This window comes from Anoplopoma fimbria, chromosome 16 (assembly GCF_027596085.1).
Source record: "Anoplopoma fimbria isolate UVic2021 breed Golden Eagle Sablefish chromosome 16, Afim_UVic_2022, whole genome shotgun sequence".
Taxonomy (NCBI): domain Eukaryota; kingdom Metazoa; phylum Chordata; class Actinopteri; order Perciformes; family Anoplopomatidae; genus Anoplopoma; species Anoplopoma fimbria.
The window spans coordinates 6,267,761-6,295,360 of NC_072464.1; the positions used below are offsets into that span (position 1 = coordinate 6,267,761).

The 27,600-nt window shown below is 40.3% G+C and overlaps 2 protein-coding genes across 2 annotated transcripts in view; both read left to right on the top strand.

Moving 5' to 3' along the window:
- Positions 1–81: 81 nt before the first annotated feature.
- esyt3 (extended synaptotagmin-like protein 3) lies at positions 82–12,734 on the top strand. Its single transcript, XM_054615208.1, has 23 exons — positions 82–803; positions 1,994–2,035; positions 2,345–2,479; positions 2,607–2,683; positions 2,819–2,888; positions 2,996–3,085; positions 3,174–3,229; positions 3,352–3,472; positions 3,716–3,892; positions 5,078–5,160; positions 5,369–5,417; positions 5,714–5,803; positions 5,941–6,003; positions 6,116–6,175; positions 8,417–8,491; positions 8,712–8,798; positions 9,109–9,258; positions 9,510–9,844; positions 9,975–10,073; positions 10,427–10,558; positions 10,721–10,826; positions 11,163–11,212; positions 11,420–12,734. The coding sequence occupies exons 1-23, from the start codon at positions 456–458 to the stop codon at positions 11,457–11,459; spliced, it is 2,535 nt and encodes an 844-aa protein (XP_054471183.1). The 5' UTR covers positions 82–455; the 3' UTR covers positions 11,460–12,734.
- Positions 12,735–17,395: 4,661 nt separating this feature from the next.
- Positions 17,396–27,600, top strand: part of dnah7 (dynein, axonemal, heavy chain 7) — a 68,762-nt gene continuing 58,557 nt past the window's right edge. Inside the window, exons 1-18 of the mRNA XM_054614679.1 lie at positions 17,396–17,464; positions 17,782–17,878; positions 18,037–18,217; positions 18,500–18,578; positions 19,092–19,272; positions 19,406–19,475; positions 19,645–19,770; positions 20,144–20,263; positions 20,693–20,876; positions 21,055–21,228; positions 21,584–21,856; positions 22,233–22,360; positions 22,686–22,764; positions 23,052–23,276; positions 23,431–23,577; positions 24,136–24,315; positions 26,005–26,145; positions 26,284–26,651. Coding sequence (XP_054470654.1) covers positions 17,396–17,464; positions 17,782–17,878; positions 18,037–18,217; positions 18,500–18,578; positions 19,092–19,272; positions 19,406–19,475; positions 19,645–19,770; positions 20,144–20,263; positions 20,693–20,876; positions 21,055–21,228; positions 21,584–21,856; positions 22,233–22,360; positions 22,686–22,764; positions 23,052–23,276; positions 23,431–23,577; positions 24,136–24,315; positions 26,005–26,145; positions 26,284–26,651 — 2,822 coding nt within the window. The remainder of the gene's footprint in view (positions 17,465–17,781; positions 17,879–18,036; positions 18,218–18,499; positions 18,579–19,091; positions 19,273–19,405; positions 19,476–19,644; positions 19,771–20,143; positions 20,264–20,692; positions 20,877–21,054; positions 21,229–21,583; positions 21,857–22,232; positions 22,361–22,685; positions 22,765–23,051; positions 23,277–23,430; positions 23,578–24,135; positions 24,316–26,004; positions 26,146–26,283; positions 26,652–27,600) is intronic.

A 27,600-nucleotide genomic window follows, 5' to 3' on the forward strand; every position in this document is an offset into this window, starting at 1 on the left:
ATTTTTTTTTTTTTTTAAATTAAGAAAAACCATTGAATGAGAAGGTGTGTCCAAACTGTTGACTGGTACTGTATATTTATATATGAATAAAATAAAGACAAAACAAAAAATAAAGTAAAAACAAAAAGTACGCTCCTATTATAACAGGTTGCCTTTTGTTTTTGGGGTGGATTTTTTTTTCTTTTTTTGTTATTGTTGCGCGCGTTCCCCACCCATAGGCGCAGGTGTGTCTACCTGCTTTTTTGGAAGTTTCAAACACGGAAGTTTTCGGGACCGTCACTCCTCGCCCTATCACGGCACCTATGGATCGTACGCTGGATTGGCGTCCCCGTTTCTCTCTCCTCCAGAAAGCTGTGCTAAAGTGAGCCGAACAATACGCCAATACATCAACCCGTCCAGACAGTGAGCGTTCTCGGGGGTGGGGAGGGGAGGGTGGGGAACCGGGGTCAGACCCGATGGCGTCCGCCGCTGGACTGACGATCCCTCGGGAGGGAGCCGGGCTCGGGGACGGCCTGTCGATCCACGACAGCACGGAGAAGCTCAACTCCTCCGCCGTCAACCGCATCCTGATGGAGTTCCTGGTGTACTTCGGCAGAGCCGTCCTCGTCTTCTACCCCGTGTACCTGACCGGATACCTGGGCCTCAGTATCAGCTGGGTGCTGCTCTGCATGGTGATGGCCACCTGGTGGAAGAAAAACCGCCAGTGGAAAGAGGCCCGGATCGGAACCGCCATCGACTTTGTGGACAATGAGACCCACGTGGTGAACAAGGAGCTGCAAAGTGCCTTGCAAATGGCATCGTGGGTAAGTTTTGTCCCAACATACAACAGTCCATGACAGCCTTTTTTTAAAAAAAATTTTTTACTGTTTTTCTGGAGATCTAGGTGTGAGCTGCCTTGCTTAAGGGCACTACAGCAACCATAGCCAGCAAATAGATTGAACTCCCCAGTCAGTGCAGAAAGGTCCAACCTTTAGATGTCAATCCTGTTTCTGCAGTTTTTTTTGGAGTCACTGCCTTTTTTTTTTTTTTTTTTTTTTTTGCAGGGCAAACACTTGCAAAGTCATGTGAAACATCCTGAAACAAGCCCCACACTGCAGGACGTGTACGCTCTCCGTTGCCTTGACTACACTGCACTTTATTTGCATGACATGCCAGACTGGGGCTGGATACTGGATACTCACAATTGGGTTAAGCCAGCTATGAGTGATTGGAGGTTTCGTCTCTTCGTGTTTGGTTGCACCACACCCACTTTAACAGTGACTCATGGGAACTGAGGAGGGACAGACAGTGACAGGGGTTCTTCTAATGTCAGAGGAATGTGATCTGTAGTTCACTTTTTAAGTTAATGTCTTGCAGCCCACTCTCTCTTTGCTTGTGTGTGTTTGTGTATGTGTGAGACAATGACAGAGATGACTATGACATCCTTTTATAGTGCTGTGGTTTAAATCCTAAAACACAGCTGGTTTTAAACCCATACAAAGCAGAATTCCTTTTCAAAATAAGCAAATTTCCGCATTAAATACTTATCTCAAACTGTTAGATGAATGCATCCTATTTTACGCCCTTTTTTTTAGGTCTATACTTTGAGTTTTGGGTAAGCTTTTCCCGCAGTAGCATCTTAGGTAGCACTCACTGATAATACATTTGGATAGATGCTCAGATGCTCTGTACCAGAACATGATTCCAAACCTCTGTTACAGTCCACAGTTTTGATGCTGAAGGGAGCATTGGTAAGCCCTAAATAACAAATACAACTGTGCTTGCCCATGTCCACCTTTTTTTCCTTTCTTTTTACTAAGGAATACTGTGAAATGGGGAAAAATGTGCGGAATGTTTCTCGAATGTTCGGAACGTTTTTTTTGACTGATCTTATGTCGACTTATTTTACTCTAAAGCCATCTTGAAATTGGCATGATGGATGATGCATGCATGCTACTAACTTATATTAACAAATCCACTTCTAACTTCACTACATTTTTTTGTTTTTTCAAAGGTCCACTTTCCTGAGGTTGAGAAAGTTGACTGGGTTAACAAGGTACAGTATCAAAATAAATTGTCTTTTTAACTTTATTATAATTCCTGGAACCTGCTAAATCAAATTGGTGCTTTTAGTTGGTGTGTTGAACACATAATTACTTTGCTGATGAAATAAATGAGCTGAATGCCATAATAACTGCACCAAAATCCAACCGCATATGTTCCATATTTATTCAAACTGCAATGCATGCTTTTAAACAGTTTGAGTCATAGTGCCTTTTAAGTGGGCCCTCTATTTCAAAGTGCTAGTGAAATTGTATTTGCTGTTTAGTTAAGGTGTGGAATACATTTTGCTTTGTATGTTCAGGTGTTGGAGCAGGCCTGGCCTTTCTTTGGGATGTTCATGGAGAAGCTCCTCAAGCAAAACATCCAGCCGGCCATCAGGCTCTCCAGCCCGGCGCTCAAGATGTTCACTTTCACCAAGGTCCACTTTGGACACATCGTGAGTTTGCATTTGTCCCCCCACTACTCCTTTGTTTGACACTCAATCCATCATTAAAGCCATTTATAAATCCACCTGAAAATCAATGACCACAGGTTCCTTTTAAATGTGATTCCCTTTATTCCAGCCTCTCAGGATCACCGGAATGAAAGCATACACGCATGAAGTGGATCACAGGGAGGTGATTCTGGACCTGGATATATGGTGGGTCGGACACATTCCTCACGTCAGAGCTTATCATGTGGTGTTGAATGTGTTTTTGGTCCCTGGGCTAGTGGGCGTCTACATTTTTTCCCCTCGCAGTCATTTTTATCTCACCAGCACTTGTTCACTTTGCAGTTATGAGGGTGACGTGGACATCGACGCCGAAGTGAAGCCGCCGATCACAGCCGGCGTCAAGGGACTTAAAGTGGGCGTCTCATTTTTTTACTGCATCCACTGCATTACTTGTGTAATCTTTACCATCATTATCTCATGTGTTTACTAGTCTTGTAAAAACTCTCTCGACTCTTTTAGCTCAAAGGGATGCTGAGGGTCATTCTGGAGCCTCTCATTGGCCAAGCACCACTGGTGGGAGGAGTCACAATTTTTTTCATGCGCCGCCCCGTGAGTGACATTTTCATGACCTTAATGTTATAGGCTAAACTAAGTGCGATAAGCCAAGTTTAAAACTCTTAATATTTCTTTATTCCAGACCTTACAAATCAACTGGACAGGCATGACCAACCTCCTGGACAGCCCTGCCTTCAGGTTAGATTCCACCCCGACTCTCATGATGCCCATCCTTTTTCTTATTCGGAGTTCTATTGTTCACACTGACTTTTTTGCTGTTTAGTTTAGTAAGCTCTCTCGTCTCATCTGTCCCCTTCCAGCTCGCTGTCTGAGGAGGCCATCATGGACGTCATTGCGTCACTCATGGTGTTGCCCAACCGCATGTGTGTGCCCCTCATAGACCAGGTCAAAGTGGACCTTCTGAGGTTCCCACTACCTCGAGTATGTAAGATAATACTTTCCATTTTACATGTTAATCTTCATCTGATCATGTGAAGTCACCTGCTTTTTCATTGAATACTGAACCATTGGACAATTTAGGATAAATTACAATTTGGATGCTTTTATGACAATTGCAGGTTTCTCTTTTTGTGTTTTTAATATATAGCTGATGATTTTGTGTTTTTTTTCCCGTTTATGTGAGACAGTATTGTGAGTTTGAATCTCTCCCTGTCTGCTCCTCAGGGTGTGGTGAGGGTCCACCTGCTGGAGGCCAGAGACCTGTTGGCGAAGGACACATACATGATGGGTTTAGTGAAGGGCAAATCAGACCCCTATGTAACGCTCAGAGTGGGAAACCGAAACTTCAAAAGCAAGACGGTCAAAGAAAATTTGCACCCCAAGTGGAACGAAGTGTATGAGGTAGAGTAACGGGAATCATGTGACAACTTCAGTCATGTTAATTTAACTTATTAATTCATTTTTTATTTAACTCTTTTGTGCCTTTAAATTATTTTAAAGCACCTAGATAAGCCTAAAAATGCACTGTAATCCTGGGCGTATCCTGGTATGTAAACCTAGTAAACATCAAAGAGGTACTCAAATTGCTGTTGGCAAATCGTTGGGCGAAAAGTGGCTTGTACCAGTGATTTAGGAGAACTTTCTGCAGTCACCAATTTTCCTAAGAATGTTCTCTTAGGTACGAAAACAATATTTCGAAGTGGTCCAGACCGGCCGTAGGAGTCATGTGCAATTAATCTGCTATTATTCAAATATATATTTTAATAACTTTGAAGCTTTCTTAAAGCTTAAAAGCCCTTTTATAAATTACCCTTCATAATTATGTTGACGTTCTCCCGTTTGACGCTGCAACAATATCACAATTAAACTAAATTGGCTATTGACGCTATTGTATAAAGCTACAATATCAATATTAACATTTTTAAATAGTTTAACCTTCTACTGTTGCCGTCGTGGACCGCCTTGCTATGGCGAGACGTTTTTCATATGTAACAATTTCTTATTTATTTCAGTGACAGTACGACCCTCATGTGACACAGCATTAACAGCACTTGTTTTTATATTTCTGCTGTTAAAAAACGATAGCCTTTCCTTTTAAGGATCTCTGAAGGCAGGACTTCAGTGTAGGACATGTGGGTCAGGACATGTTGCATTATATGGTGATATGGAGGCTAATTTTCAACTCTCATGAACGCATGCTCATTTATTCATCATCTTTATGCTGGTCATTTACACAGTCTACTGAAGTTAGGACCGTTTGCCCTATCTGATGTGGCTCACTCGTACGAGCCTGCCTAACAAACAAAAGGAAGAGACAGTTGAGATGAGAAAACAAAAATGTTCTCGCATGAGGTCCATAGTTTGGAAGCTGAGGTTGTCTCCAGCATGTGACAATTTCCTCCAATTTTGTATCACACGCAAATCACAAATGTTTGCACTTCCAGGTTATTATCTAATGCCCCCTGTCTATGTGTGGTCTGCTGCAGCCTTTCTCTAAAAGTGGTAGAAATGTAATTAGGTATTCTGAAGGGGGATGAGGATCCAAACACCGACTTTCCATCCACCTTTTCCTTTATCTGTGTGCAGTTTGTGGTCCATGAAGCCCCGGGTCAAGAGTTGGAGTTAGAACTCTTCGACGAGGACACGGATAAAGACGACTTTCTTGGATCGTAAGAAACTTTCGAAATTAGTGCAGTTTGAGTCGCACGTGTTGTATTCACTTTACTGTAAACTGAGTTTCTCAATTATAGAAACTCTTTAAAGAATTTTATTTTTAACCTGGCATAAATGGCACTAAACACTGAATATAGTTGCTTGATTGAAATTTACAATACAGTTGCTTTCAAAATCATGTTTGTTTTTTTATTATCCCCTTAGGTATCACCTTGATTTGGGAAAAGTGAAGAAGGATATAGAAATTGATCAGGTGAGCTTTAAATTAATATTGTGGATACACAGAATAATGTACTTTGTGCCAAACAAGTACATTATTGTCTTTACAATGGGTAAAACAAATAGTACTTGCAAAATGATTACCAGCATTACAGGACTGTTTTAAACTCCTTATGAAATATCTCGAGAATTTGCAGCAGCAGCGTTTTTAAGAATGGAAGGAAACATTTTTAACACTGATGCATTTCTAAGCATTTTCACCATTTATATCCATTTAAATGCAGTCTTTTATATGATTGTCATGTTGATAAATGTCCTTCCTTGCTGTAGTGGTTTCCTCTGGATGGCGTCCAGAATGGAGAGGTCCGTCTCAAGCTCCAGTGGTTTTCCCTCAAGACCGACCCCAGCCTGCTGAGAGAGGTAGCCTAATTGTTGCTTACATTTGTCCCATCCAAATTTAGATAAACATTTATATTATATTTCTTGTTATTCTACTTGTCAATCTTAAAGGACCAGCGGTAGGTCAGTCGTGTAATACATGTTTTGCTCTCTTCCAGTCTACAGATGGCTTTGCCTGTGCTATGCTTGCAGTCTATCTGGACAATGCCTCAAACCTACCAGTAAGTGACTTCTAATTGGGACTGTTGTTGTTGTTGTTGATTTTGTTGAGAGTAGATGATGCAAAATGTATAGACGGATGTGCTGATGTGTGTGCTTGTGTTCTGTCTCCAGAAAGACCACAGCGAGATCACCGAGCATCAGAAACACGGGAAGCACTCAAATGAAGCTCGGGTAAGCTGTCGGGAACCCCTATGTTGTAGTTTGATTATCTGAAGTTTCTTTATGAATATTCACAACTTAAGTGCAGTAGGTCATTTTTGCCCTTTAATTGGAGGATTAACGCTGTTACAACTAGTCAGCACGGTACCAAAGACATAAAAAATACACATCATACTTGTACAATTATGACATACATCAAATATCTGTATTTATATAACACACTAAAACTTTATTTTAAATCTTGTTTATTTTCCCTCTGTCATAAGAACATAAGAATAACACAGCGTTACATATAAACGTAATCAATATGAATGCCAATTTAACTTTTTCACCAGTCCACTACTGGTTATAATTGCATTACTGATAAATTTAGATTTGAAATCGTGGCAATTTTTATTTCATTCATTCTCTAACACCAGGCCTAATCATTAACAGGCGACCCATACTGTCTTAAACCATTAGCTTGTACTTGATTGGCATATGGATAATAATCCAGGGATGTTTGGTATGCAGAGGCCCAACCCCTTTTTCTAACAGAATGTTCTTACAAAGGTTTTATAGCTGGACATTCCCCATAGGGTGAGAGAGGCACTTGTATTTCCATCAGCAACTCAGACCAAAACAATCTAGATTGATAAATAGCACTACAGGTGAGAAGAAAAATATGGAAATTTGATGTTGGGGTGAACTGTCCCTTTTTAAGGTTTCTTTTGGCCTCTTATTAAAAGCCACTTTTCATTCTTTAGAGGTTAAATCATGCAGTAATCTAGCGTGTCATTCACCTCCCTGCCTTACAGTTTGATTGTCCTTTTTGTATCTTGATGAAAGCCTCCGTGTCCCTGTGCGTAGCTGGTATTTCCCGTTTGTCCGGTGCATGCCTGTCATGCCATGGGGGTGCGTTATTACCAGCTGGTGTTCATGTTGCTTTGATTTCCTCCTTTTAACCTGAGGCTTGTTCTGGGTGAGTTTCCCAGCATAGAGAAACATGAAGTGTTGATGACTAAGTAAACATTTTTGAGGCGAGGACTTTGGTGATCAAATTAAACAATGACTAAAACTGTACTCATTTTCCCTCTTTTTCATGCATATATATGCTGATATTTTTAAAGGATTTTAATATTTCTAATATATTCTATTTCTAAGTAGGACAATCTCAATATATGCCATTGATTTCACAGATTACATTACAATTTCTCGGACAAACTTTTAAACCACTTAAACTTGTTGCCATGTTTTTATCCCCCATCAGTCTAGTAATTGAGGTAAGCATTATCAAATTCTAAGAATTATTTAAGGACACTTTTTGACACAGTTAAACAAGTCTTCCTCAATACAGGCTCTCCTAACTTGAACTGTCATTATATTGCCTCTGAATGCCCTCTGCTGGTCATTGTGTGAAAATACAGTGAAGTGAAGTGTAGGAGGCAAAACTAAATTCTCAATTCAAGATTACATTATTCTGAGCTACATTGTGTCGTAGGAAATATAGTTGGAGAAAACTGCAAAGATGGCCTTTTCTTAAGAATGGTTTTTTTCCCCTGAATCATTTCAACAGTCTAGGTTGGAACATTTAATTAGCAAATGTATTTTTAAAGTAGACAATCTCAGCCAACATGTTGAGTTTATTGAAGGTTATTGTTGGTGCCTCAAATGTGTCTGCATCAACCTCAGCATTTTTCTTCTCCCTATGAATGTTGTCATGCTCATACTTGCATGCTCATACTTGCATGCTAGCTGTGGCTTCCACCAGTAGCATTCACATTCTTCTCAAGTGATCATAAAAGTTTACTTCTCAGTACTTTTTCCAGGGTAAACATCTGTTTTACGTGTCCCAGATGGTATGGTGTGTCTGCAATGTATTAGGGAGTGGAATGCATAACCTACCTAACATTGAAGGCAACAGGCTGCCTGTAGACAGACTCCCAATGTTAGCATGTTAGCTTGTTGGCTCGTTTCCTATTGTAATAAGTGAATACAGAGTTTTACTCCACATGTTAGCTTGCTAGCTTGTTGCTTGTGGCCTATTGCACTAAGCAGAAGCAGACTGATATGGGAAACAAACACTGAAAGCAGTTGATGTATCAAGTAGTCGAAAATAAATTGTTGATAATGGCCACCCAGCCCATCAGTACAGTCTTTAACAAATATTCCTCATTGGCGTGAGGTTTTCAGTGTCAGTGTTATTGCCTCAACGTGTACGAAACCATTTTGACAAAAACGTATAACTAATGCACTGATTTACATTTTTTTCAGCTCACTAAAAAGAGAACTGCCTGCCCGAACTCCTTTGTGGAACTTTCTATTGATAAAGATGTAAAGAAAAGCAAGGTACGGCGCTTTATCACATCAATGCACTATTTTCTCTTTAGGTCCTTAAATTAATACAACATCTCAAATGTCTTTATGTTTATACTTGTTTTTGATGTATTCTACAAGAAGGCGGATGCGTAACTATTACACTTAAAAGTTAATTTCAAATTGCCATGTCTGTTTGCATTGAAACCATTCAGCTGTAGTTGATATCCCTCACTGTGTTCTCTTTCCACAGGTTGTGTATGCATCCAAAGACCCGGTGTGGGAGCAGGGCTTCACCTTCTTTGTGCATAATGTCAAAACACAGCAGCTCACGGTTCAGGTTTGTCATTTAACGGTGCACAAACCATACAGAGGGTTTTCCCCACATTTTTCTATTTTGATTACAAATGCTGCAATATGTACGAGGATGGGCAGTGGTCGAACCCCAAGACAGTAATTTGTATTAAACCCTATGAACCTGTGTGTGTCAAAAGACAGCCACCTTGTAATTTCATCACAATAAAACCTAAAAGCTGGAACACCTATGTCGTTTAACTAGACCTTTTTTAGTCAGTCAGATTCTTAGGAGGTCTAAAACCTCTACCATTGGCTGCGTAGATAACGTTTTTAATTGTGTTCTTGTGGTCCAGGTCAAAGGGAGCGAGAAGAAGAATCAGCTTGGTCTTCTCAACTTGTCCCTAAGTCGCCTCCTAAACGCCTCCGACATGACCCTAGACCAGCGCTTCCAGCTGGAGTGCTCCGGAGTGAACAGCCAGATCAAACTGAAAGCCACTCTCAGGGTGGGTACACAATGTTTGCAAGCACACACACACACACACACACACACACATTCAGTGTGTGCAAACTCTCATTACACATAGACGAATCAAACACATCACACATTGAGTACAAAGATGACTCTCATACACTACAATAACATTCAGCTGCTTCACCCAACACTTAGATTATAAGAACTTGGAAGTGTGCTCTTTTACACTGATGTTTTTATATTGTGTCACTAACATTAGCCATGCACTAAATCTCTCAATAGATTCTTGCTTTGGAAAAGCCTCCACCCAAGATTATTCTCAAACCTCCTCCACAAGACAAACAACAAAGACCGCAGACTAACCAAGGAGGCAACGCCCCTGTATCCACTCCCTCCGCCAATACGTCCTCCTCTCCAGCTCTTTCTCCCAACACCATCCCCGTCGCCCACACCTCATCTGCGTCCTGGGTAGCGGATAACCAGAATGGCTCTGATGAAACCTGGCAGTCACATCCTTCCCCGTCGAACATGCGTCGGTATGACTCCCGCAGCATGCTGTCGGAGAACTCCATCGCTTCATCCCGTTTCGACCTTTCAGAGGGGGCCTCGTATCCAGAGTGAGGCTTTATTTATTTATTTATTTTCTACATGTCTTTTACAGATGTTTAGTGCGTTGACCTCTAACCTTTTTACAGATGTAATGAACTCATAATACGAGTGTTATAAAAATATTTACTATCCCCACAGGTACATTAGGAGACATCAGGGTTCTTTTGGGGAGATCCAGCTGACTGTTCGCTATGCCACCCTGAGGAACAAACTCATCGTCCTGGTTAACTCCTGCAGGTACAGCAGAAAAATCCAGCCTCACTAGTGTAACCCCGCAGCAACAATACTGACTAGGAATATACCCATTTGCTCAGCTCAGCTCTGAACACATCTGAACATATATGTGTGTCTGTGCTCGTAGGGAAATCAGATTAGCATAATTTATTTTTCAGTCCTCAGTGGAACATCACACGCAAGTATTATGATGAAAATACTTATGATAGTCAGTATTTCCTTGGTTTAAATGCTGTCACTGAATCCAACATAACAAAAGACCTAATTGCTGTAAGTGAACAAACAAATTATTTTCTCTTCAAATGAACATGGCTTACCAGCTATGGTAACCTGTTGTGTGTACCTGTTGCCTGCAGGAACTTATTCCGCTTCAGTGACAATGGCACGGACTCTTATGTCCGCCTGTATTTTCTCCCCGACCAATCCTGGATACACCGCAAGAGGACACATGTCAAGAAGAGGACAGTCAATCCTGTCTTTGATCACAAGTAAGCCTACTTAATTCATCCTACGTCAAGCATCTGTGTGAATTTTTTTTTTCTTATGTTATTTCTTATTACAAAGTTGAAGTAGTAACTGTATGGTTAAGGCTCAGAGGTTGAGAAAGTGTCTGTAACGTGTTTCTTTCTGCCAACCGTCTTACATCACAGGTTTGAATTTGATGCGTCACTTCAAGAAGCACAAACCAGGAAGTTGGATGTGGCAGTGAAAAATGGCAAAATGTTCCACTCACGGGAGAGAAAGGACATTGGCATGGTGGGTAACGCTACTTGTGATTTGAATACGTCCTTTCATTCCTGACACAAGATTTCAAGGGTTATGGGCAGTTAAAATGCTGCATGCTATTGAATTTTCAGTAGAACTTTTCACTTGTTAAATCATAAACACAAGCGGGAAAACAATTAAGAACAGACTTATAAAATAGATGACCAGAAATGTTCTTTCTAACTTGCCTCTTCCAAATTATGGTTCAGTGTTCAGTGTAAATGTCTTCATTTCAATTATACATTTTATTTCAAAAACAACAATTTTGCAGTTTGCTTCTCAGTCTGGATAACTGACTACATTTTCATGTTGTGCTCCGGTCCACAGGTGATGATAGATCTTTCACAGTTGGATCTAGTCAAAGGCATCACAGAATGGTATGGGCCCAGTTTTGTACTTTTCAATGATATGGGTGAATATTTTGCTGAAATATTTCTTATTGAAGTACCAATACTTCAAACCGTTATTGTGAATATTTTCTAGCCAATAGTAACAATTTTTAGAATTGAATGTAGATAAACATATGGCTTCTTTGATTCAAGTAAATTTGCATGATTTCTTTCATCTCTCTCTCTCTTTTTAAGGTATGAGCTCACTCTGCCTGGGCTAAAGAAACTCAGCTAGCGGGTAGAGCTGTACAACTCCTGTTTGCAGTTTTAAGAGCAGCTCCTCAGCGACTGCAAGGCCAAAAGTAGGCCTGGTATATGTTAGTAGGGTTGCATATTCCTTTGCGTTTGGGTTTTCCAAATGCAGCACTACACCCATCTCAGATACTGAACATCTTTGGTACTGTATGCCAAAGGCTGTACGCTTACAGGCACATATGGTAATATTCCACTTTGAGTTGTTAAGTGCATCTAGTCACACTTACAGATATCCTCCATAATATATAAAAAAAAAAAAAAGATCTTGTACAGATCAGACACAGAATTGCAAATAAGACTTTTAAACATGCTTTAATATCCCGGATAATTTTAGCATTAGCGTTCCAATTTCCAACCAGTGTATTGCAGCTTATTGGAGTTGACAAGCAGAAATCCATTGTTCTGAATAATGAGGCAATTTACTATTAAGCATTTCCCGTTATTTGTACTTAAATAGAATGTAATTCTTCAGAACATGTTGATATTTATGTCTATCAAAAACAAGATTATTTCTTTAATTTTTAAATGTTGATACATTTTTGGGAGAGAGTTGGTTTCTTAGTTTATCTGAGCCAAATATATCCTTTTGTATTTTAGTGTAAATACTTGCATTGAAAGTTTTATGTAGTATTTTATATTAGGGGATATAAATAAAAAAGCAAGTGAGTTTTGCTGCAGTAATTCAGATGAGTCATTGCATATTTAGGAAGGGTTACACACTTTACATATACTGTACATATTCACAGCTGGAAGAAGCCAAATACAACTGGAGTTTTAGCGGCTCTACTGAAGCAGTCGGTTCATTAGAAGGGAAACGGCATCCAAGCAAAGCACATGAGAAATGACCATAGTTACTGAGGGAGTGAGTATGTCTTTTAGACATAACTCCAAATTTCCACCTGGTATTTTTAGTGATCTCTGTTTTTTTTATTTTAGAAAGTACTTTTACACTCACAAAAAAACTAATTTATAAACGACATCGTCAAATTACTCCTGATTTGTTACAACTACTATGAAAATACATTTTGCAGGCCTATATCTAGCCTGCATAGACTTGTGGTAGTCATCTATACTAAAGATTTTGTTGACTGCTTATTGCCCAAACATGAGCCAAGAATTTGGTCTGGACCTAGTGGTGAGCCGTTTATCTGTTGTCCATTTAAATTATTCAGTAGCTGGAGAATTTACGAAAAAGTGTCCATTGTCTGGTGTTTTTGAATTGAAAGTGTGGCTGTGCAATTTATTTTCTGCTAGCATTTTGATGGCAAATAAATATCTTCAAGAAAATTATTGTTTTGTTTTGTTTCCACTTGAAATGGTAACTTATTTCCAGATCTTTTCTCAGCCCTCCATAAGTGTGAATGTGATTGTAACAAGTTGTATTATTACCAGTACATACACTATTATATACAGTGGGTACGGAAAGTATTCAGACCCCTTTAAATTTTTCATCCTTTGTTTCATTGCAGCCATTTGCTAAAATCGAAAAAGTTCATTTTTTTTCGCATTAATGTACACTCAGCAACCCATCTTGACAGAAAAAAACAGAAATGTAGAATTTTTTGCAAATTTATTAAAAAAGAAAAACTGAAATATCACATGGTCATAAGTATTCAGACCCTTTGCTCAGTATTGAGTAGAAGCACCCTTTTGAGCTAGTACAGCCATGAGTCTTCTTGGGAATGATGCAACAAGTTTCTCACACCTGGATTTGGGGATCCTCTGCCATTCTTCCTTGCAGATCGTCTCCAGTTCTGTCAGGTTGGATGGTGAACGTTGGTGGACAGCCATTTTCAGGTCTCTCCAGAGATGCTCAATTGGGTTTAGGTCAGGGCTCTGGCTGGGCCAGTCAAGAATGGTCACAGACTTGTTCCGAAGCCACTCCTTTGTTATTTTAGCTGTGTGCTTCGGGTCATTGTCTTGTTGGAAGGTGAACCTTCGGCCCAGTCTGAGGTCCTGAGCACTCTGGAGGAGGTTTTCTTCCAGGATATCTCTGTACTTGGCCGCATTCATCTTTCCTTCAATTGCAACCAGTCGTCCTGTCCCTGCAGCTGAAAAACACCCCCATAGCATGATGCTGCCACCACCATGTTTCACTGTTGGGATTGTATTGGGCAGGTGATGAGCAGTGCCTGGTTTTCTCCACACATACCGCTTAGAATTAACGCCAAAAAGTTCAATCTTGGTCTCATCAGACCAGAGAATCTTATTTCTCATAGTTTGGGAGTCCTCCATGTGTTTTTTGGCAAACTCTATGCGGGCTTTCATATGTCCTGCACTGAGGAGAGGCTTCCGTCGGGCCACTCTGCCATAAAGCCCCGACTGGTGGAGGGCTGCAGTGATAGTTGACTTTGTGGAACTTTCTCCCATCTCCCTACTGCATCTCTGGAGCTCAGCCACAGTGATCTTTGGGTTCTTCTTTACCTCTCTCACCAAGGCTCTTCTCCCACGATTGCTCAGTTTGGCTGGACGGCCAGGTCTAGGAAGAGTTCTGGTCATCCCATACTTCTTCCATTTAAGGATTATGGAGGCCACTGTGCTCTTAGGAACCTTGAGTGCTGCAGAAATTCTTTTGTAACCTTGGCCAGATCTGTGCCTTGCCACAATTCTGTCTCTGAGCTCCTTGGGCAGTTCCTTCGACCTCATGATTCTCATTTGTTCTGACATGCACTGTGAGCTGTAAGGTCTTATATAGACAGGTGTGTGCCTTTCCTAATCAAGTCCAATCAGTTTAATTAAACACAGCTGGACTCCAATGAAGGAGTAGAACCATCTCAAGGAGGATCAGAAGAAATGGACAGCATGTGAGTTAAATATGAGTGTCACAGCAAAGGGTCTGAATACTTATGACCATGTGATATTTCAGTTTTTCTTTTTTAATAAATTTGCAAAAATTTCTACATTTCTGTTTTTTTCTGTCAAGATGGGTTGCTGAGTGTACATTAATGCGAAAAAAAATGAACTTTTTCGATTTTAGCAAATGGCTGCAATGAAACAAAGAGTGAAAAATTTAAAGGGGTCTGAATACTTTCCGTACCCACTGTATGTGTTGCCTGCATGTATAAGGGAGGTACGGGTGTACGTTTAGAAGGCATGGTTCAACTCCGCTCAAGGTCTAGCATAGGATACCGGGGTATACAAGCTAAAGTCGCTACAATTTGAAAAATAATAACATAAGCGTGTGTTTTTATTCTAATAAATATGTATACAGTGTATACTATACACTCTAAAACAGTTTACACAATTCCCTCCACTTATTTTATCACCATCAGTACCCCCTGCACACTGCACATTAATGGACTATTCCATCACTAGGGTCGCTGTACACGTCTCCTGTTGGTAGGGGTGCTGAAACACCGAAATTTGGAGTGAAGATATTCTACACAACATCAAATAACGTTACTGAAGCTGAGTCATCACAGTAGGCATGTAAGACAAAACCCGGGAGGGAAAGTAGATTAAACAGTAGCAAAACTCCAGCGGTAATCGTTTTCGATTTGAGCAGCTCAGTATTATTAGTTTATAATCTAACCAGTAACTGGTAACACCAATGTGGAAGAAGTGCGGTTAGTCTGGCGAGACAGTCTTAAAATATATAAGAAGGCACTCCGTAATGCTAGAGCAGCCTATTATTCAGCATTAATAGAGACAAATAAGAACAACCCCAGGGTTCTCTTCAGCACTGTAGCCAGGCTGACAGAGAGTCACAGCTCTGTTGAGCCGTGTATTCCTATAAACCTCAGTAATAGTGACTTCATGAACTTCTTTAATGATAAGATTCTAACTATTAGACAAAATTAATAATCTACTGCCCTCAACCAGTACCGATCGATCCACAGCTGTAGAACCTGAAATATATTTAGATGGCTTTTCACCCATCGACCTTCAACAATTGACTTTAACTAAGTCTAAACCTTCTAATGATATAGTTTCTCTAGATGGCATTGCTCTGGCATCCAGCACTACCGTTGAGAACCTCGGAGTTATCTTTGATCAGGATCTGTCTTTTAACTCTTATATAAAACAAATCTCAAGGACAGCCTTTTTTCATTTACGTAACATTTCGAAAATCAGGCAAATCCTGTCTCAAGTTCATGCATTTGTTACCTCTAGACTAGATTACTGTAACTCCTTATTATCAGGCTGCTCTAATAAGTCTCTTAAATCTCTACAGTTGATCCAGAATGCTGCAGCACATGATCTAACAAAGACTAAGAAAAGAGATCATATTACTCCAGTATTAGCTTCTCTGCACTGGCTCCCTGTTAAATCAAGAATATAATTTAAAATTCTTCTACTCACCTACAAAACTCTAACTGGCCAGGCACCGTCTTATCTTAAGGAACTTATAGTTCCATATTACCCAACTAGAGAGCTGCGCTCAATCAATGCAGGGTTACTTGTGGTTCCTAGAGTATATAAAAATAGGATGGGAGCCAGAGCCTTCAGTTATCAGGCTCCTCTTCTGTGGAACCAGGTTCTAGTTTCAGTCCGGGGGGCAGACACACTCACCACTTTTAAGAGCAGGCTTAAGACCTTCCTTTTTGATAGCACTTATAGTTAGGGCTGGTTCTGGTTCGCCTTGGTCCAGCCCCTAGATATGCTGCTATATGCCTAGACAGCCGGGGGACTACCTAGGATACACTGAGCTCCTCTCTCCTCTTCTCTCCCTCCTTCTTTATGTATTAATCTCCTATTTATGCACATTACTGATTTTGCTTCTTCCCCGGAGTCCTTGTGCTTTCTCGCCTCGCAGGTTCCCAGGAATCGGGGTTATATTTGGACTGTCATCGTGCCACCTGCTGAGGCCCTGCTGACACCCACTGCTACTACCACTATCATTATTAGTCACATTACTATTATTATTCCCTGTACTATTACGCTTATTGACTTTGCTTCTACCCTGGAGTCTTTGTGCTTTCTCGCTTCGCAGGCTTCCATAAATCGTGGCTGTACGGTACCTGGACTGTGGTCGTGTATCCTGCTACGGCCCTGCTGACACCGACTGCTACTACCGTTATTATTACTAGTCACATTACTATTACTATTACCTGTACCATTACGCATATTAGCTTTGCTTCCACCCTGAAGCCCTTTTTGCTTTCTCGCTTTGCAGGTTTCCATGAATCATTGTGGTACCTGGACCGTAGTCGTGCCTCCTGCTGTGAGCCGGCTGACACCCACTGCTTCTTCGATTATTATTATTAGTCACATTACTATTACTATTCCCTATTTCATAATTATAATTCTACTATAACTATTGCTGCTGTTATTATAAGTAGTCTTATTTTTATTTTTTTCCTTCGTTACTCTGCTTACTACTCTTATTATATGAATCATTTATGTCATATACATTGAATGTGTTGTAACTCTGTTATGCTGTTCATTCTGTACACAAGACATCTGTTGCATTCTGTCCATCCTGGGAGAAGGATCTCTCCTCTCCCATAGGTTTCTTCCTTTTTTCTCCCTGTTAAAGGGGTTTTTTAGGGGAGTTTTTCCTGTGCCGATGTGAGGGAAGGACAGAGGATGTCGCGTGTGCACAGATTGTAAAGCCCTCTGAGGCAAATTTGTAATTTGTGATTCTGGGCTATACAAAATAAACTGAATTGAATTGAACGTAAACGTTACTCAAGTCGCGACAACATGAAATTTAAACACTGTTAAAAGTTAGCGATATAGATAAAAATAACAATATAAATTCAATTATATCAAAGTTTTGCGTACGTTGTGCTACAATTTATTAATAATCACAAATAAAATATATATAACTCCCCCTGGTGCCTACGGCTGTTGTTAGAGCTTCACGTGAGTTCACCGTTGCTTCCTTAGCAACGGTCCTAGCAACGGCACAAGAGGTTTCGTTCAGGAGCTAACGTTATCGTTAGCTTATGATAACTTTACACAAGTACCAACATGAGTTCAGCCAGAAAGAAAATAAATATAACTGATAGTTATACATGCTTGCCAACAAACCCACCACCGGTAAGTTTAGAGAACATTAAATGCGTTGTCGTTATAAGTTGTAAACACTCTATCAGTCTTTAACGCTGAATAAACTTCATATACACCGAGTTAACTCAGCTGACTGTCACACTGAGCTGACAGTCTTCCAGTCATTGTAATGTGAAATGTATTTCCTTGAGATATAAGAACAAAAAAAAGGTCAGTTTCTTATATTCATTGTAGTTATATTGCCCTTTTCCAAGTTGCTTGGTCGACGCTTTTTAACACGTGTCAAATGATTTGAATCAAACACAAACCTGGTGTTTAAGTGTTTAACTCTTTGTCTCTTTGTCCAGGTCCACAGAAAGCAGCCATGGATGGAAACAAAACCTTCATTTTCGCCTTATCCCCCTCTGAGGCAGAAACCTCAAGACACTGAAGCAGCTGTGAATAGTGAGTTCAATGTTACAGGTTTTCAGCTGGTAATACTCTGAGTCAGATGAAACATATTGGCTTTATCCCGACCCAAACATCAGAGTTATGATCACATTGGCTATTCTAGCCACACTGCTGTATTTTAAGGACCATGTTTTGCCCTGTGTGTGCTGTAGGAGATGACCTGATTGAGGGGGCAGACAGTAGACCAAGTCAAAGTTATGGCAGAGGGCAGAACCTGCTCCAGAGCAGAAAGGCAATGCAGACCCATGGGGCATCCAAGCATGGAAACAGCTCCCTCACACACATCTGTAAAAAGCGCAAGAATCTCCGTGAAACTCTGGTTAAATTCATATGGTAAGTTGGTTTATTTTATATAAAGCTTTACTATCCGTCTGTCCTGATATTTCCTTTTTTTTGTCTGTATACATCTCTGTGTTAGTTTGTGCTCTAAATGGTTTGGATCACAGGACGATTATGGATAACTTACTAAGTAGAAGTAGATGTTGAATTTTGTTTGTTATGAAAAATGATCAATGCAAAACCCTTTTGAAGGCAACTTTGTACTGTAGACTATTTCACCACTGTATATCATTTAAGAGGCAATTGTTGTGACTGACATTTTGCCATTCTTTTTAGCCAGCAGGAGGAGGAGGAGGACGGAACCTCCCCACCATGTGGCTCTTCCAAAATTACAGCAAAGAATAACCGTGAAATGGTGAAATGCAATACACCCTTGATATCATATATTATATCACAGGCCCTCTTTTGTTGTCTATGTGCCCATAATGAAGATGTTTTGCCCATCATTCTTTTACATAATCTTTTTCAAGACACTGGATATGGTGGCCTTTTAATCACTGTTTTGTTTTGGCGGTCTCAGTGGTTGCAGTTGCTAGGTAGGATACTTTCTTAGTGCAGTCTCTGTTTTAAATGACAAATAAATCTTCGATATAGTTGGAATTCTATTATTGCTTGTACTCAGGCAAAACAATAACTATGTACATTGTACATTGTATTAGCATTTTTATGTGCAGTGGTCTGGGTAACACATAAAGAACTGAACACAACATGGGAAGTTAAGTCAGCGTTGGGCAGCGGAAAAGGAATATTTCCACACTGAATCATATGTTTCACAACAATTTTAGCATTTCTTTTAAAATTCATGTTCAAGGCATTGTTTGTTAAAAATGTTGCGACTGAGTATGTTTTTGATTTTCTATCTTGTCAGAGATATAACTACTACATCCAGAAAGGGATAGACCTGGAGAATGTGGCTCCTTTGGAGGATTCTTGGCTGGAGAACATTAAGAAAATAGTACCCTACCAGCTGAGGAGCCTGAGCACACCATTTGAGCTGCTGGTTGATGAGATTAAGGACGACTATCTGCTCAGCGTCAAGGCCGCAATCTGTATTTAATCTCATTTAAACTCTTATGAACTACAAGTATTGTATTAACAAAATTACCCAAACACAATTGGTGACTGGATAACTTGTGGTAAACAAATATTGTTTGTTTTAATATCTTTTGTTTGTAATTTCAGTGAAATATACATTCAGAGATTCAGAAAATGACGAGGACAAACTGAAAGAGCGGCCCCCTCACAGGCTTGAGTAAGTCAGCAGGACTTGATGGAGAATGTTGCATGTGTATCTTGTGAGAAGAAGCGTCTCTTCTTACGCATACTGTGCAGCATGGCTGGCTACATAGAGATTCTGTCTTTTCCTAAGCAGTGACTGGAAGTCTGTTCTTCACAGTTGCTCTGTTATCTGTCACTGTCAGAATGGAGGTATTGCCAAAACCATGGAACCAAGCCTTTGTCCATGCACAAAAGAGGATGAGAGATAAGCTTCACTCTATCAACCCCACTATGATGCAGGTGTTGTACATGTGGCAGGTCTTTTACAAGTAAGTATGCAATGATATATTTTTGGGTTCATTGTCTTAACTATTTAGGATGAAACTGAAATCTAAATGTAGGTGTTAAGTGAGTTTAATAAACGTAAATCATATTTGCCATTAAAAATGTATTTCATTAATTGATATAAATGGAAAAACACAAACTGTGTTCAATATTTTTAATATCTAATGTTCTATAATAAAAGTGTTGTGTGGCCGACATAGTGTAAAGAGAATAGGAAAGCATGGACATCTAATATTTGTTGGTGCTTTTCTAAAGACACTTTTATATTATCCGATGTCACACATCTCTGAAAATACACCTGATGTAGTAGATCCATGTTTGCCTTTCATCTCACCCTCCTTGATGACCTGCTTACAGAGATCTGCGTCTGGTAGATGTAAAGGAGTTCCACAGCAGAGAGGAGTCCATGGATCTCTCTGTGTTTCAGCAAATTGTCACCAGACATGTTGATAATGCCATTGGAATCCTCCTCAAAAAGTGAGTCCACTTCACTTAACACCAATATACCTGTGCTCAGTTACATACATCTTCACGTTGCCATTCTTAAATTTATTGAAGCTCCCTTCACCTTTTAAAAGTTCAATAGAGTTTTAGCATAATAAAGTGAATACTGCACAGTGGGTAGTTCAGGGTGGCTGGGACATTGTCACCTTCCCAGCCAGAGCTATGCTGTCCTTACTTTTATGAAGGTCAAATAGGTGTGATCCTGGATCAGCAACACTAGTAGCGAATGAGCCATGGTCATTTTGTGCAAAGAGACATTGTAACGCCTCCAAACCAACAAGCCATTTATCACAGTGGTCGCCGTTTCCCCATTGGTATCATTAAAGTTTGAAGTTACTATTTCACTATTTGAACATTCTCTGAATTTAATCTATCTTCAATGTGCTGTTTTCTACACACCAGCTGGGTTCCCGAAGTGCACAACATTTACTACCAGGGTTGCAGGTGCGAGCTGGTGCCTGCCTTAAAACAAAAAGCCAAACTGCTGTCTTTCTTGAACTGTGCTGCTACACTGATGACCTCCCAGCTTCAGAGCCTTGCGTTAAACTCAATGAGGGACTATACACGCCTATTTTCACAAAACCCGGTAAGAGAATGCTGAAAAACTTGATATGATAACATGTTTTAGAAGAGTGGAACGTCCTGGACTGGAAGAAATTAGCATATCGTTTCAATATATGTTTAGACTGACCTTGATGTACAGGCGAAAACTAACATATGCATTCTTTCTCTGCCTTGTTTTGGTTTGCGCTCCACCATCTTAGCAGTCAGCCTATGAGCACCCAGGTTTTGTGCTGCATCTGATCCTGGAGGATACGGAGATCAAGTTTGAGCCCAAACTCAAATCGTACGAGGAGGCCATCCTTCAGGTCTATGATCTCATGCTCGGGTCTATCAACATGGTACCTCGTGTGGAAAACAAACTGTTCTTTGAATTGGTAAGAGGTGAACTGTTTGTGTGTGTGTGTGTGTGTGTGTGTGTGTGTGTGTAGTATGCACACCAAGTTGCCAGTGTATTAGATACCCCGAGCTAAAACTAACAGAGTCTAACACAACAGTTCTGCAAAAAATCCTACCTTCTTTAAGATTATAAATCACTTGTTTAAGAGCGGTGTTGTGTCAACTTTATGATCATTATCGTGACTGATCATAACGAGGCCTTTTTCTTATTTAGCCTACCCTAATTTAATAAAGTCTTGTTGTCTAAATGCCCTATTCAGTATTTTCAATTGCAACGGCATTGCAATATTTAGTTTTCCCTTTGTGTTTATACCCTACTCTGTGTCTTCCTAGTCAAGCTCCCAGCTTGGAAGCACCCTAAAGCCCATTATCCTGCCAGAGATTCCCCAGGCCCAGCAGGAGGAGGTGCGCACTGTGTTCTGGGCTGAGTGTGTCAGGCCCAAGGAGTATGTCCACGAGTATGATAAATACGCCACACTGGTATCCAGGCAGGCAGAGGAGGATGTGGAGCAGTTCCTCAGTGAGCAGCATTCCTTCGAGGATATCATGGCAGAGGTGGTACACTACCAGCAGCTTGCTGACCAGATCCAGTACACATCATGCCAGGTACTTGATCAGCAAGTTGGATCATCAGAAATGACTATTTGATTGCTGTAAAAGTAATATAGTACTTTGACATTTGAGACCATTAGCTGTTAGTGAAATCGAAAGAAACCTAAAATGTAAAATAAAATTACATGAGTAAAATTTCGAGTGACAGCAATGAGTTTGCTAATGTTTCTTTAGTCTCTAATACTGGAAATAACTATCACTCTGCATGGAACACTATCTAATGAATTCTGATATCTAAACAAACTGAAAATGTCAAAAGCACCAGTCTTTAAATCTTGATGTTTTCTGTGATTACACCAATCGATGCTTATATAAAAGTCATCTTTTAATTGATGTTGATGATGGTACTAACCAAAACTCTGGGCTTCAGGTGGTACGTCTTGGCATGTTCGAGGTTCAGTCCCATAAGCTTATCCACTCTCTGGTCAAGTGTGCTCAGGAGCTACAGCAGAAGCTGGTTACTAGGATGCTACAGGACCATCAGGAAATCAACAAGAAGTCAGTTGGTTCACCGGTTTCACTTTTTCTTTCCACAACCAAAACTTTTAGTTGCAAAAAAAAGTTTCACCACTAAGTTTGCATAGAGAAGCTTCAGAGTTCAGACTTTGGTTGGCCACTCTGATGCCTCCTCAAAACAAAAATTGTGTCAGTCAAAGGGAATGTACAGTAGTACCCTTTTTGATTTCAGACCTTGTGTTAGCTGCTGTATTGGCCTCTATCCCAATGGTGCCTCTTAGCTCCAGGCTCTGCCATAATGAGATTGTAAGTCTGTGAATCCCTTCGTATATGCCAACAAATTAATACTCTTCCTCCCAAACCAAAGGCTCTGTGATGAATATGAGAAGATTGCAGAGAAGGCACTGAGCACACCAACTGACACGCAGAAACTGATGGAGCTTAAGGTAACTAACCCAAATTCTTGTCACACAGACAAGCTTGGTTCAGTGTGTTTCAGTATTTACAATTGTCCCTCACAATTCTGTCCACAAAGCAGTCAGGCATGACATTATGCTTTTTAAAGATACAGTCAGTAATAACAGATGAAAACTTAACATGTTTTTGTTTACACCTGCTAACTAGACTGTGGCAATGGCAGCCATGAACTACCTTTTTTAGGAAGTACAAACAATTCTGCCATATAGGTGAAGTACTATACCACTGTGCATTGTTGCCCTTTACTCCCATCCAGGCCTTCCTTAGTAAGGTGGAGACCACAGATATGCCTCTGTTGGAGCAAAGATTGGCAGACTCCAGCACACAGTTGTGTTTCCTGATGGATTTCGTCACCCTCTCACCATCAGACATGGAGCTCAACACACGGACCTTCCAGTGGCTCACGCGTATGCCATCCATCTTTAAGGAACACCAACAGATCATTACAGAAAAGACAGAGCAATATCAGAGTGGCCTTAAGGTCTGTGTGTCTACACTATCTATCAAACCATTGATTTGTTGTCTGGAATCGGGATCATTTTGCATCAGAACTGTAGAACTAAATGGTAAATGTGAATGTAAAATGAAGGTTTCTGCTAGTAAACAAAGAGGGCTTTTCTGTTTGTGCGTTCCAGTTGTGCCGTGACCGCTTTGTGGAAGAACTGGAGAGCTACAGCGTACAGGTGGAGGAGTATACCACCTATGGTGATCTGACGGATCTCAGCAAGTACTTGAAGAAATCCCAGGCCCTCAATGCTAAACTAGAGTTAGCCATGGAAAAGGTACATGAGGCTTTCAATGCTTGAAAAAAAGAGAGTAGTAACAGCTGTGTCAAATGAAAGCTATGGAGATTGACAGTAGGCCAATATTGTTGTAAATCATACAGGAAGAGTTGATGAAAAAACATATAGCATAAAGTGTCTTGGTTTGTATCAGTACAAGCCACCTTACACCTGAGTGTAAGATCCAGTCTGCTTACAGTATGATTATAATCCTTGATTTTACAAGTTCTTCACTTAACAAATTACATTTAGAAATTCTTCTGATTGAAAAATACACATTCCTTGTACAGTGGATTATTGCATTGTTTTTGAAGTTGAATCTAGTGAAGTGCTTTCAAATATATAACCTCTAGAGGGCAGCATTTGCTGTAAAAGAAAAAAGAAGACAAACTCATTCACAGGTGTTGTAAGAGGCTTTGTGAGTTTTTTTTGTCATCCATACATTGACACTCATCTACTTATCGTTCAATCTTTCCTTTTTATTTCTTTGTTTTTTTCTTCCTTCCTTCTATGCTTCCATCCGTACTTCTATTTCAACCTTTCTGTCACTCTGGAAAGATCGATGATTTCAATCTAGAGGAGGAGGCCTACGGCTGGTCTGTGTCCCAGTACCCACAGCGTAAGAAGATCCAGGACAAGCTCACACCCTTCCTGCGCCTCTATGAGACGGCCACTGCTTTCCTAAACCAGCACGAGCAATGGCTCCATGGACCGCTCTCGGGTGTCAACCCAGACAAGGTACCTCAATTTGGAAATTCCTTTGTTATTAAGTTGGACATTATGTAAAAGTTAAATAATTTAACCACCAAGCACTTTACAATGAGCAGGGTCATCTTTTATCTTCATTACGGCTTCAGTGCTGCTTAGGATGCCATCGTACCTCCTGAACTGTGTGTTTACTGGGTTGTTGCAGGATTATTTAGGTCACACTATAAGAACATCTAATTGTGATTGCCAGCAGTAACAGATGGATCTGAGTATAAAACTTTGTTTGACATTCTGTGTTCTTAGAAAACTTTGACAGCTCTCTATCTTTTCTTTCCTTTAAACCTATCCAGCTATTCAGGTTTCATTCACATAACTACAGGATTTAAATAGCTGCACACTACAAACACTTCTATGCAGGCATTTATGGATTTCAGCCTTCAATCATCACTGTATGTCATAAATCAATCATGTGGCACATCAGTCGTTTTGCTTTGATTGGCTGTGTCTACATGGTATTGATGAGAAATGTTCTATCGCTTGTTAGAGAGGGAGACGTGCACGTGTGAATAAAACTTCACAAACACACTAATTTGCCCCAATGTCCTGTTCCCCACTGTTTGATTGACATCTTTAGTTCTGTCTGTACTGATGTTGTAAAGCAAGACAACTGTAATTGGCTCTTGTTATAGCAAGGCAATGTTTTTCTATAGCATCTTTCAACAACAAGGCAATTCAAAGAACTTTATATCAGACATAAAGGGGTAATAAGACAAGATATAGAAACAAAACAAAACATAAGGCGATATGAGATGACACATATTAATAGGATTTTTTTAAAACAGTGGTATTGCAGTTTCAGACTATTCGGTACAGCCCTATATTACTCAAACATGGCTACTATAAAAAGGCATGTGGTACTCATTCTAGTCTTACCTAGTCTAGTCAGTACCCATCTTTTCTAAAACTACAGCCACTGCCCTTTTTGTCACCTCTCATTCTCCCACAGACTGTAGGCTATGCCATAACACAAGCACACAGGTGTTTTCACTTGACTGATTGGATGCCAGCCCACAGGAGGGAGAGGAGAGGTCTCCTCTTTAATGCCCTTTGCTGTCAGTGCTATCTGCATTAAAGCCAAAGCACTTCCTCCCTCAACTTTGTACCCAGCTGGCATTATTACAGCTATATCTGTCAGTGTTACCTCTGTGAATACTGCCAATAACACTACTGCTGCTTCTACTACAACCACTAACAGTAGAGCCTTTTAGGACTAGCACAAACACACTTCTCACTCTAACAACCACTCTGAATCCCCTAAGCAACCGCCCCATTCAGCCTAGCAACTGCCTAAAAACACCTAGAGTCCATGGTAGACAACCATAGCAACCACCTGGTACCCCCTAGCAACCAACCACCATAGCAACAACTTAACAACACACCAGCTAAAACACCATAGCAACCAACTTGTACTGCCTAAGCAACCGCTAGGAGACCATAGCACCTGCTTAGCAACCAACCCAACCAATTTCTTAAGCCTGTCCTGCCAACAACTTTACAACTCCTTCCCTGTGTTGACTTCATTTACCATTTTGTGATAAGACTTAACTTTAACTATATATGTAAACTGTTTTGGTTTAATGGAATGTTTTATCATATTAATTCAGTTGGCAATATTAATTCATAGATATTCTATGATTCTTTGTAACCCCACCCTTGTAGTTAGAGATAGATGTTGGTAACTACTGGCGCACTCTGTACAAGCTGGAGAAAGGCTTCAGTGATGTACCCAAAGCCCTGAGCATAGCCACCACTGTGAAGACTAAGGTGGAAGACTTCAAGGAGCACATTCCTATAGTGCAGGTACGACTCCAACAGTAATTCCAATTACTTTGAAATCATACTAATAAATCATTTAACTGAATAAATTGAATTTCCAATAGATTATGTCAACTATAAGTATACAGTTTGAGTCATGTTTTACTCCTCCTCCTTCAATAGATACTGTGCAACCCAGGCCTGCGTGACCGCCACTGGGATACCATGTCTGAGGTGGCTGGCATCTCCATAAAGCCGGCTGATGACCAGGCCTGCGTGGATCAGTTCATATCCATGCACCTGGAGCAGCACCTGAGCAGCTTTGAGGGCGTCAGTGAGGCGGCCAGCAAGGAGTACTCCCTAGAGAAGGCCATGGAGAAAATGGCCAGCGAGTGGGGCGACATGGAGTTCAGCCTCCTGGCCTACCGAGAGACGGGCACTTCCATCCTGTCATCTGTGGAGGAAGTGCAGATGCTGCTGGACGATCACATTGTGAAGACACAAACCATGAGGGGCTCCCCCTTCATTAAGCCATTTGAGGTGGAGATACGGTAAGAGACAGGAAGATTGTCTTAAGAATAATTTTGCTTGTTTGAAAAAGCAATTCACTGATGTTATAAAGCAAGTATACATGACAGGCCTACTTGAAAGTACAAAACAGGATACTTAGAAGTTTTATTGTTTGTTAGTCAGCAGTTTTTACTTTGGTAGTTAACTGGTGCAAATGACTAATAATGCCCCAGCATTATGTTTTCACCCTGGCAGTTAGGTGGTCTTCTGTTTGCGCTGTTTGGTGAACCGCAGACTGAAATATCATATGAGAAGCTATCTGAACCTAAAAACCTGAATGGTTTGTCTGTCTCAGGATTGTTTTTAAGATATTCTTTGTGAAACTTGAAAAACAACAACTTCAATTGAGCATACTGTGGGATTCATTGAAGTTTTTATCCACCTCTGAGTTCAGCACACAATGTTCTTTTCCCATCATCTGTAATTTGTGAGATTATTGCAATATCATGTTGCTTCTGGGCACAGTTTGACACAGGATTCCCTGCAGCCTTTTTGAAATGTATTGTGCAATATTTGGCAGGAAGCTAAAGCTGCTACTGGTTAGTTACTTTTATGTAAAATCACATGAGACCTTTATAATGCCATTATGTAGCTTTTATGGATGGGAGAGGATGATACCACAGTGAGGGAAAAAAAAATCAGTTTGTCAGTAGATTGCACGAGTTACTCCAAGAGACAATCCCTGCTCCATTTAATACTGAGGTGAAATTCACCAAGAAAATAGATTGCGGGTGCTGATAGCATCATGAATTTGGTATTATTTGCAACCGCTATCTGCCTCGTCTCAAGGTCTGATTCACAAAAGATATTACACTAATGATATTACGGTGCAAACTCGTCAAAGTTTTGCAGCTGAATGCAATTAGCCTTTTTTTTGTGCAGGGAGAGGGAGGAAATTATTTGATTATTTGTTTATACAATTACCCTAAT